Genomic DNA, 12,485 nt, shown 5'->3' on the forward strand with positions numbered 1-12,485 from the left:
AATAAATAAATAAATAAATAAATAAATAAATAAATAAATAAAATTTGTTTAAATCCTACTAGATTTGTTTTTTGGGTCTTAAAAAAAAGTAATTCTTTTTTTAAAACTTTATTTATTTATTTTCAAATAGAGAGAGAGAGAGAGAGAGAGAGAGAGAGAGAGAGAGAGAGAACAAGCAGGGGAGGACCAGAGAGAGGGGGAGAGAATCCCAAGCAGTCTCTGCACTGTCAATGATCATGAGATCATGACCTGAACCAAAATCAAGAGTTGGACACTTAACTGACTGAGCCACCCAGGTGCCTCCCCACCCTCAAAAAAGGTAATTCTTAAATGTATAAGGAATTGCAAAACAAATATCAAGACATAGCCAAGTTCCAGTTTCAAAAACTTACTACAAAGCTAAAGTAATCAAGATGGGGGTGATACTGAAACAAGGACAGACATACCGATCAATGAAATACAATTGAGAGTTTAGAAATAAACCCATGCTTCTGAGGTCAACTGGTTTCAACAAGAGTGCCAAGTTAATTAAATGGGGAAATGAATAGTCTTTTTAACAAATGGTGCTGAAAGAACTAGATATCCATATGTACAAGAATCAAGTTGGAATACTGTCTCACACTATATACAGAAATCAACTAAAAAAGGATCAACAACCTGAATGTAACAGCTAAAACTATAAACCTCTTAGGAAAAAACATTGAATAAATCTCTGTGGCCTCTGATTAAGCAATTGACACCTAAAGTATACAAAAAACAAAAAAACAGTGAATAAACTAGACTTCATCAAGATGAAACACTGCTGTGTATCAAAAGACACTAGCAGGAAAGTGAAAAGATAGCCCTCAGAATGGGAGAAAATATTTACAACCCACATATCAAAGAAGGGTCTACTTTACAGAATATATAAAGGCCAATTACCCAATTTCAAATGGGCCGAGAACTTGAATAGACACTTTTATGAAAAAGATACACAAATGGACAACAGGCACATTAAAAGATGCTCAACATCACTGGTCATTAGAGAAATGCAAATTGATACAACAGTGTGATACAACTTCATACCTACTAGAAAGACTATAATAAAAAAAATGGAAAATAACAATTGTTGGAGAGGATATGGAGAAACTGGAACCTTTCTATATTGCTGTACAAAATACTCCATGCTTCTATGGAGACTCAGTAATACCTGACTTTCCATGTCACTAGATTTTGCATGAAATATTTCTTTTCCATTTTTTTCCCCACCTCACCCCATCTGCTAAAGTTTATTGTCATACAGTTACAGTTTACTGATTTTCCCTTTGAGGTCATCAACTGCTATTCTAGGTAGGATCTGGTTTGCTACTAAATATTCCCACCTTTCTCATTCTGCCCACTCTCACAAAAATAAGATACTTCCAAAATTACCTAATAAATGATACAGTGCCACTGTGGGGATTCCTTCCTTCCTTCCTTCCTTCCTTCCTTCCTTCCTTCCTCCCTCCCTTCCTTCCTTCCTTTCTTTCTTTCTGTCCTTTTCAGTAAGCTCCATGCCCAGCATGGCACCCAGTGCAGGGAGGGCTTGGACTCATGACCCTGAGATCAAGACCTGAGCTAATATGAGGAGCTGGATGCTTAACAAACTGAGCCACCCAGGCACCACCACCATGAGGATTTCTAAATGGTTATGCTTTCTGACAAATCTGCAGTATTGTTCTCCTTTCTCTTACTCTCTTTTTCTGGCTCTTTTCTCTATTGTACTGCTCTTTATTACTCAAATCACCACATCCTGACCTTTACTTATTTATTTAAAAAAGTTGAGTTCCTCTACGTGCAGATACTATATTAGACACTGGAGAATGGGTTTTATCTATTCCTTCAAGTAAGTTGTGGCCAAGTGAGTGTGGGTGCTTATGAGTGATGAAAGTGCTGAGAGGTAACACAAGTAAATATCACACAAATTCTTCCTATGGAGGTTTTTTACTAAAGATGAAATGCATTATGCAATGAGGGAACATAAGCTGTGAATCTCAGTTCTGGACCACAAAAGCTATGTGGCCTAGGGCACAGTTTCCTCAAAATGGGTATAAAAACTGATAACTTGAGGTTGTGAAGATTTAACATAACATAGTTACTATGTGGTTGATTACTAGTAGCTCTTATTTTTATATCCGATGACTACTTGAGACTTAACTTGGCTTTGTTTTTGAGGTTTTATTATTACAAAGGCTTTCTCCCACTCTGATAAAATGACTTATGTACTGAATATGTGTCCTGACTCTCTCCTTTGAAATAAGGGCTGATTCCCCACATGTCTCATAGGCTAAGACTGAGACCAATTTTTTAGGCTTAGGGACTCCAAGGATACTGTGAAAATTAAAGGTAAGCTTCACTAAGATGGAGTCAGAAGGCCAATAAGCAGAACTCTCATACCATGCCATTTGTCAATTACAAGAATTGTCAGTTGTACACCCAACAGAAGAATCCTCAAAAAGAAAGAATCATGGATTACAGGCCCCAACAACAACAAAAAAGCACACTGTATCTCCTATAAGAAATTGACTACCCCCTGCAGCTCAGTCAAGAAGAAACTGTCATCACCCTGAACACTTGCTTCTCTCCAATGGACTTTTGTTCAAACAATTCCTCCCAATTTCTCCCCTCCTCCTAAATAATGTTCCTCTCTAAAATAATAATGTTTGTGAGACTTGTCTATGATTTGCTGTAACTTCCTTGTCCTGTATTGCAATTCTCTCCCATTCCCCAATAAACCCATTTTTTGCTGGAAAAATTACTGGCAGTCTTATGTTTAAGATTAATGATACTTACTTTCTTTACTACAATTTATGTAGACAGGAGGTTTGTTTCCAGAGCACCATTTCTTTATCTGGTAGAAAGTAAAATAGTCATCGATACACTTCGCAAGGTTGTAATTAGGAAAGAACAGTAATGAATTAAGTATGAAGGCTCTGGTGGCTTTTGACATCTTATGTTGAACTTCTAAAAAGATGATAAAATTAGATTTCATTATAGGAAATGAACTATCCCTAGGACAACAAATCTCCCAAGGATGACCAAAATAAACTTTGGGAATTAAAAAAAGATATTACATTTGAAGAATACTAATTACTAGCCAATAAGTTTCTTCCAGTCAATATCCAGTGACAGTTTGTGTTGATAATTGCAGAGTTCTGAAAAGTCTCTTTGGTGAAGTGGGTGTCTATGTGATAAGACTTATGGCACCTGATATGGACAGGAAACCACTACTATTTTTTACATTTCTAATCCTAATTTATCAATTAAGGGAATAAAGTAGGGGTCAGAGATATAGCCTACAATTCAACAGTGGGGAACAGATGGGGAAATTAAGACATGTTTGAGAGTAGAAAAATCTTCAAGGGAACCAGACTTCTGTCTCTCTAAAGAATGCATTTGATTTGAACAATTATTAGGGACTAAGTTCCTGGAGATATGAACATGCTTAATTTATGAAGTGACAATATGAAATTTTGATAATGAATTCAGTTTTTTAGAAAGAAGATAAAAGGCCAGTCTAAACAGAAACTTCATATAAGACATTTTGGGTAAAGAGAGATGGCCAAGAAGCAAATCTTCAAGTGCCCAACCCATAGTGATTCTGTCCAGTGTAGATTTTGAGTTGATAGAGACAAATAATTGATTCAGGATATTGGCTAATTGAGCAGATGCCAAAAATGGCATTAATTATATACACCACACTGTCTTTTTATGAATATGGAAGAGCTCTATAGCTGCACCAATATACACATGTGGCTACTGAGCACTTGAAATGTGGATAGTGTGGCTATGGAATTAATTTTAAATTGTACTTAATTTCACAAATAAAGGATATAAAATATTATACTATATCCCTAAAAACGTGTGGAGAAGAGGAGAAAGGAATGGGTTCAAACTAAATAGCCATCACTTAAATATAGACTGCTATATGCAGAAGAGTTTATATAAAAACCTAATGGTAACCATATATCAAAAACCACTAATAAATATGCAAAGAATAAAGAGAAAGAACTCCAAATATATCACTAAAGAAAATCAGCAAAACATGAGAGAAAGGCAAGAAGAGATCAGAGAAAAACTTGAGAAACAACCATAGAGCAAGTAATAAGATGGCAATAAATACATATCTTTCAATAATTACTTTGAATGTAAATGGACTAAACATTCTCATCAAAAGACATAGGGTGAAAGAATGGATACGAAAAAACAAGACCCATCTATATGGGTCCTACAGGAGACCCATTTTACACCTAAATTTAATTTACATCTGTAAATTAAAATAAGAAGGGATGGAGAAACATTTATCATGCAAATGGATGTCAAAAGAAAGCCAGAGTAGCAATACTTACTACCTTAGACTTAAAAACCAAGACACTGGGTGACAGAATGGATAAAAAAAACAATACCCATCTATATGCTGATACTTCTATCTGTTGAGTTCTTAATTTAAATTATTATTAAATTTCACTTTTCAGGATTCTATTTGGATCTTTTTCAAGTCTACTTGTTCTCTCTCTTTCTCTCTATTATATGCATGTATAACATACATGTACATAAATAGTATATGCATATGTTATTTTATTTATTACATATTCTATTATATATATTCCAGTATTTGCTTTTATACCTGAGACTCTCTATTACAATTTAAATATATTAAACATACATATTTATGCATGTTAAATGCACATTATACATATTAATCGTTTAAACACATATATTTATATTGTATACCTATATATAACACACATGCATACATGTCCTATTATTTATTACATGTTCTATTATTTGCTCATATTACTGAGACTCTTAAAATTTAAATATTTTAAAAATACATATTTTAATCTTTATTTATTTTTGAGAGATAGACAGAGTGTGAGTAGGGTAGGAGCAGACAGATAGGGAGACACAGAATCCGAAGTAGGCTCCAGGCTGCAAGCTGGCAGCACAGAACCCAACGTGGGGCCGAAACCCATGAACTGTGAGATCACGACCTGAGCTGAAGTTGGACGCTCAACCGACTGAGCCACCCAGGCACCCTGTAAACATACATATTTTATATCATTCAAAAGTCCCCAAATCTTAATTTTGCAGGTCTGATTGTGATTCTACAATTTGTGATTTCTGCTAGCACTTGCTCTTAAGAGCTTGTATTTTTTTCTCTTTCTTCTCTTTGTGCTTTTAATTTGATCTCAAGTTCTCTAGAAAATTTAACTATGGGAATACTTTGAAGTCTGGGAATTGTGTATACCTTCGCCACTCACCTAGGGCACACACAACCAACTGAGATTTAAAATAAATTATCAAGTTATGTTTTTTAGCTTACATAGGTTCTATGACTTCAGGATATAAACCAATATGAACATTTGCATGTGTTTACAAATTCCAAAGGGAAATTGTTATTCCTCATTCCAGTGCCAAATTCAACCCTTACAAATTTCCTTTATGTGTCTTACTGTGGCTTTAGTTTTGTTCACTCTTTTTAAAAGTTTATTTATTTATTTTGAGAGGGAGAGAGAGAGAGAGCAGAGGAGGGACAGAGAGAGAGATAATCCAAAGCAGACTCTGAACTGTCAGTGCAGAGCATGATTCAGGGCTCAATCTTAGGAACTATGAGATCATGACAGAGCCAAGATCAGGAGTCTGATGTTTAATGGACTGAAACATTCAGGTGCCCCTTGTTTACCCTTGAAGTGAGTAGCCCTTTGAACTTCCAATTTTAAATAGGAAGATATTAAACCTTGTTGTACCTCTATGCTTTTTATTCTGACTTCTCTGATCCTATTTATACAATGGAAAATAAATGTCACCAGATGCTGTCAATAACCTCTAGTCAAAGCTACCTTCAATTATTGCTTTGTTATTGTTGGCCTCTGCCAATTCCATACTTACTTTTCAGTTCATTATTTTTGGTACAGTATCCTTCAGTGTTTGCTCTGCTGCTCAAAAGTGGAAATCTCCTGTGACTTTCTAATTGCCAAATCTACTGGCTTCTGTTTTTAATCCCATTTTACTCTGCATTACTCTTTGCAACGTATTCTTCCTAAAAAAAGCCTTCCAAAACTTTTCTAAAGTAGTAATTTACTCCTATTATTACCCTGTAACAACTATTTCTCTTTAGTTCCTTAAATGATCATTTCATTTTAGGTCTCACAAACTCAAATGATTTCAGGTGAGTCTTCCTCACATCACAAAACATGTGTCCAAACACCTGTCTTTGGACAAGTGTGCAAAAATATACAGACATTTGCTTTCCATAATTTGGGTATTCCTTTGTGAGAATGAGTGCTAAGGTATATCTAGTAACACGTTCGTTTTTTTTTTTTTTTTCATCTGCTATGCAGAAGCTTAAGTCTTACACATGTGAACTATTCATTCTCAAAGGAAGTTACAGGCAATTATTTTGTGACCAGTGAAGGACTAAGGGAACAAGACCAGTGTCTGTGGAGCAACAGCAGAGAGGGAGGATGTGGGGGAAGTGCTGAGGTCAGTTGAAATGTACATTAGAGGGTGAATCAACAACTTCATTTTTAACAATAACCATTTTAGTGAATATCTCCCTGAATCTCAAAATCAGAGAAGGAAAATGAGATACAAATTCGAGAATACTATAAAAAGCAGGCCTGGGAGGAAGAAAAACTGGCTTAGGTAATTGTATGTGTGTCAGAGGCATATAGAGATTTTCTTTGGAAAACCTTGTTAGGGTGCTCACAAGCTTGTACCTTTTCATTGAATTAGGGAAGGACAGCCATACGATAAAACCTCCTTCAACAAAACTGTCAGCTTCTCCCAAGAATTCAAGATTCCTCTACACTCTTCCCTCTCTTCACTTCACTACGAACTGCCCTAACATCAAGGAAGAACATTTTTTGGCACAAAAACAGACACTCAAATCAATGGAACAGAATAGAGAACCCAGAAATGGGCCCACAAATGTATGGGCAACTAATCTTTGACAAAGCAGGAAAGAATATCCAATGGAATAAAGACAGTCTCTTCAGCAAGTGGTGCTGGGAAAACTGGACAGCGACATGCAGAAGAATGAACCTGGACCACTTTCTTACACCAGACACAAAAATAAACTCAACATGGATGAAAGACCTAAATGTAAGACAGGAAGCCATCAAAATCCTTGAGGAGAAATCAGGCAAAAACCTCTTTGACCTTGGCTGCAGCAACTTCTTACTCAACACGTCTCTGAGGCAAGGGAAACAAAAGCAAAAATGAACTACTGGGGCCTCATCAAAATAAAATATTCTGCACAGCGAAGGAAACAATCAGCAAAACTCAAAGGCAACCAACAGAATGGGAGAAGATATTTGCAAACGACCTATCAGATAAAGGGTTAGTATCCAAAATCTATAAAGAACTTATCAAACTCAACACCCAAAAAACAAATAATCCAGTGAGGAAATGGGCAAAAGACATGAATAGACACTTCTCCAAAGAAGACATCCAGATGGCCAACCGACACATGAAAAAATTCTCAACATCACTCATCATCAGGGAAATACAAATCAAACCCACAATGAGATAGCACTTCACACCTATCAGAATGGGTAACATTAACAACTCAGGCAACAACAGATGTTGGCGAGGATGCGGAGAAACATGATTTTGCATTGTTAGTGGGAATGCAAGCTGGTGCAGCCACTCTGGAAAACAGTATGGAGGTTCCTCAAAAAATTAAAAATAGAACTACCCTATGACTCAGCAATTGCACTACTAGGTATTTATCCAAGGGATACAGGTGTGCTGTTTCAAAGGGGCACATGCACCCCAATGTTTATAGCAGCACTATCGACAATAGCCAAAGTATGGAAAGAGCCCAAATGTCCATCGATGGATGAATGGATAAAGAAAATGTGGTATATATATACAATGGAGTATTATTCGGCAATCAAAAAGAATGAAATCTTGGCATTTGCAACTACATGGATGGAACTAGAGGGTATTATACTAAGCAAAGTTAGTCAGTCAGAGAAAGACAAATATCATATGGCTTCACTCATATGAGGACCTTAAGACACAGAACAGATGAACATAAGGGAAGGGAAGCAAAAACAATATAAAAACAGGGAGGGGGACAAAACAGAAGAGACTCAAATATGCAGAACAAACAGAGGGCTACTGGAGGGGTTGTGGGAGGAGGGATGGGCTAAATGGGTAAGGGGCATTAAGGAATCTACTCCTGAAATCATTGTTGCACTATATGATAAATAATTTGGATGCAAATTGAAAAAATAAAATTAAAAAAAGGAAGAACATTTTTATTATTTTATTTTTTTAATATATGAAATTTATTGTCAAATTGGTTTCCATACAACACCTAGTGCTCATCTTTTTAAAGATAATAATGGCCTCCTATAGTTGATACAGAATTTATTCCAACTTTCTGAGGCCTCCCCTTCAAAGAAGAAAGCTGCTTTTTTGTGTTTTCTCTCTCTCTCTCTCTCTGACAAATGAGTCTCAGGACAAATGCTCCTAAAATTTACCATATCTGTTGCGAAAGGGACTTTTTAGGTCATGTGATGGAGTTACTGGAGGTGGGGATAGAGAGAAGGAACCCTGTCAAAGACCTGTAGGTCAGGATCAGTCCTATCACTTCAGCATGAGGATCCCAGCTCTAACACAGTGCCCAGAATATCAGAGGCACTCAAAAATAATTTTATGGACTTATATAAAGTACAGGATTTTCCCCAAACTGTGAACTTAATTGTCTACTAATGTCTTTAGTCCATTCCTATTTATTTATTTATTTATTTATTTATTTATTTATTTATTTACTGCCTTCTGGGGAAAGAGATATTTTGTGAAGCCCCTTACCCTTACCGAACTGAAGAGTGGCATCTATGAGGACACTGAAAATGCCTGAAAGGTAGTTGAATAGGACAAGTTTGATGTAGGCAGAAGTACTTTTAGTAAACAGAAAGCTCAGCAGGTACATGAGGGGAATGACAGACCAGCCATATAGCATGAAGATCAGCATTGTGTCCAGAAAATGGTAGTCTGTGATGTAAATATCCAATTGGCAGAATTTGAATGCTCCCTGAAACACAGAAGACACAGAAATAAGGCAAAGTGAAGGGCAACTGCAAAAATAATGCAAGCCAGAATGTTTAGAGAAGGAGATAGCAAATCCCATCACTATTTAGCATGGAAGTATTCATTAATTAAATCAACCTCTAAAAAGGTCATTAGCCTAGGAGCATGAAGTAAGATACTTCTACGTCTGCTTCAGCAGAGGACAGCTCAATGAGCAGAACCAGTATAATTCCCTTTATTTTCTTCTACTTGGAATAATTTTTTAATTAACAAACAAAGTCAGTATACTTTCCCCCAAAAGTAGATTATTTCTCCAGAAAGCCTATTTCTCTAAAGATTTTTTTATCTCTGGTTATATATATTATCTATCATACCTTTAAACCAGGTCTCCTGATTCTGTTCTATTCTCCCACTCCTATCACGTCCACCCAAGCAACTCTGGGGCCTCTTTCTTCCATTTTTCTAACTGAAATTTAAAAACAGATACCGAAGCACAAAATTAGAGGTACCTAAACTGAATGGAAGATGGTGGTGGAGAGAAACCTGTAGTTGTTAAAGCAAAAAGATTTCTAGAAATCTGTATCTCATTAGTTAGTAAATGCAGTTTCTCCACAAATGTCAGCATTGTCTCTTTTGGCAGCTACACAATTACATAGCAGGACAACCAAGGAGAAAATAATACACTTAAGCTAAGAATAGTTATGCAATTGATTACTGATACTCTTGGTGGTGGTAGCAGTAGCAATAGAAAGGTTATTTATTTAAATCCAGTATCTGTAGCTATGGTTGGTTTGTTTCTGAATGAGCATTCTGTAAACTTAAACAGAATAAATACAATGAGGTAGTCAAATAAAAGTTGGGGTGATCTAGAAATCTCTGTGTTTGAAGGCTTAAAATCCTTGAAAGTCACAAATCATAAGCTATCTCAAGGAAAAGTTAAATTCCTACTTGGATAAGTAATATATTCTGTTCTTCGACAAGAAGACTGCATACTGTGAATATGTAGATTCTACCCAAATTGATCTATAAATAAACATGCACACAAGGTTTTTAAGTAAATATTTCAACCTCTTTATTATGAAATGTAACACATGCCCAGAATAATGCATAAAACATAAATGAATTATCATATTTTATTATCACAAAACATCGCGGGCAACCACCACCATGCCAGTACCCAAAGAAATCAATCATGAACTCCTTCAACTCCTGTAAAAGTAACCACTATTCTGAAATTTATCAATACTTCCTTATATTTCTTAATAGTATGATATGCATGCATTCCTAAATACTAAAATATGTATTAACTGTATTTTGAAATTTTTATGATTGTAATTATACAATATATATTTTTTGAATTTGGATTCTTACACTCAGAATTATGTTTGTGTGATTCATTCATGTGATGAATGCAACCTTAGTTCACTCTTTATCACTGCTATAGAAGATTCCTTTGAGTTTTACTTTTGATCGATAATGGGTTGCTTCCAAAGTTTCATCACTGTAGTAGCTTTGTTAGGGCTGCCATAACCAGATAGTGTGGACTGGTGGCTTAAGCAACAGAAATTCATTTTCTCACAGTTCTAGAGGCTGGAAGTCCAAGATTAAAATGCCAGCAGGGTTAGTTTTTTATTTTATTTTCTCTTTTTTTAATATTTCTGAAAAATTTTATTCAAACATGTTTTTCTAATTACAGAAATAGAACATGTTCAATGTAGAAAAACTAGAAAACGCACATATGCATAGGAAAATACAAAAATACTCAAAGTTCACAGCTCAAAGAACTTCGCTATTAAAATGTGAACATCTATCACTTCAGACTATTTCAACTGCATACACTTATATATTTTTTCTTATAATGGACTACATTTTTGATTACTTAATGCTTTTCATGAGAAAAATATACTTTTCTAGTAGCTTCTTAGTAGTTCAATATCATTCCTTTATATAAATGTATCACAATTTACTTAGGCAATTTTTAAAAGTTTTTTTTTAAATTCCAGTTAACATACAGTGTAATATTTCATGTGTATGATTTAGTGATTCAACACTTCATACAATACCTGGTGCTCATCACAAGTGCACTCCTTAACTTTCATCACTGATTTCACTCATCCCTCCACCCCCTTCCCCTCTGGTAATCATTGGTTTGTTCTCTATAGTTAAGAGTCTGTTTCTTAGTTTGCCTCTCTCTCTCTTTTTTCCCCCATGGTCATTTGTTTTGTTTCTTAAATTCCACATATGAGTGAAATCATATGAGTGGTATCACATGTCTTTCTCTGACTTACTTCACTTAGCATAATACCCTCTAGCTCCATCCATGTGTTTGCAAATGGCAATATATCATTCTTTTGATGGCTGAATGATATTCCATAATATTACATTCCAAACACTTGGGGTGTTTCCATTATTTGGCTATTGTAGATAATGCTGCTATAAACACTGGGGTGCATGTACCCCTTTGAATCAGTATTTTTGTATCCTTTGGGTAAATACCTAGTAGTGCAATTGCTGGATTGTGGGGTAGTTCTAGTTTTAACTTTTTGAGGAAACTCCATACTGTTTTCCAGAGTGGCTGCACCAGTTTGCATCCCCAACTGTGAAGGAGGGTTTCCCTTTCCACACATCTTTGTCAACACCTGTTGTTTCTCATGTTGATTTTAGCCATTCTGACAGGTGTGAGGTGATATTTCATTGTAGTTTTGATTTGTGTTTCCCTGATATTGAGTGATATTAAATAACTTTTCCTGTATCTGTTGGCCATCTGCATGTTTTCCTTGGGAAATAATGTCTATTCATGTCTTCTGCCCATTTTTAAATTGGATTATTTGTTTTTTGGGTGTTGAGTTTAATACGTTTTTTATAGATTTTGGATACTAACCCTTTATAAGATATGTCATTTGCAAATATCTTCTCCCATTCCATCGGTTGCCTTTTAGTTTTGTTGTATTGCTATATACTTCCCTCTTAGGACTGCTTTTGTTGTACCCCAAAGGTTTTGGACTGTTGTGTTTTCATTTTTATTTGTTTCCATGTATTTCTTTTAATTTTTTCTTTGATTTTCCTGATTTACCCATTTATAGTTCAGTAGCATATTGTTTAACCTCCATGTATTTGTGGTCTCTCCAAATTTTATCTTGTGGTTGACTTCAAGTTTCATAGAGTTATAGTTAGAAAATATATACAGTATGATCTCAACCTTCTTACATTTGTTGAGGCCTGACTTGTGTCCTAGTATGTGATCTACTCTGGAGAATGTTCCATGTGCACTAGAAAAGCATGTGTATTCTGCTGTTTTAGGATAGAATATTCTGATTATATCTATTAAGTCCATCTGGTCCAGTGTTATTCAAGGCCATTGTTTCCTTATTGATTTTCTGTTTAGTTCATCTGTCCATTGATGTCAGTGGGGTGTTAATATC

The 12,485-nt window shown here is 35.4% G+C and overlaps 1 protein-coding gene across 9 annotated transcripts in view; it reads right to left on the reverse strand.

Annotated features, from left to right (window-relative positions):
• LOC102957398 (phospholipid-transporting ATPase ABCA3-like) overlaps positions 1-12,485 on the reverse strand; it is a 182,212-nt gene that overhangs the window by 39,945 nt on the left and 129,782 nt on the right. For all 9 annotated transcript variants that reach the window (XR_006212428.1, XM_042971606.1, XM_042971605.1 and 6 more), the window contains 2 exons: positions 8,851-9,067; positions 2,812-2,982 (listed from right to left, as the gene is read on the reverse strand). Coding sequence is in view for 8 of the 9 variants with exons in the window: in XM_042971606.1 (XP_042827540.1) it covers positions 2,812-2,982; positions 8,851-9,067 (388 nt within the window). In the remaining variant the exon portion in view is untranslated. The remainder of the gene's footprint in view (positions 1-2,811; positions 2,983-8,850; positions 9,068-12,485) is intronic.

Source organism: Panthera tigris, chromosome E3 (assembly GCF_018350195.1).
Source record: "Panthera tigris isolate Pti1 chromosome E3, P.tigris_Pti1_mat1.1, whole genome shotgun sequence".
In the NCBI taxonomy this organism is placed as follows: Eukaryota; Metazoa; Chordata; class Mammalia; order Carnivora; family Felidae; genus Panthera; species Panthera tigris.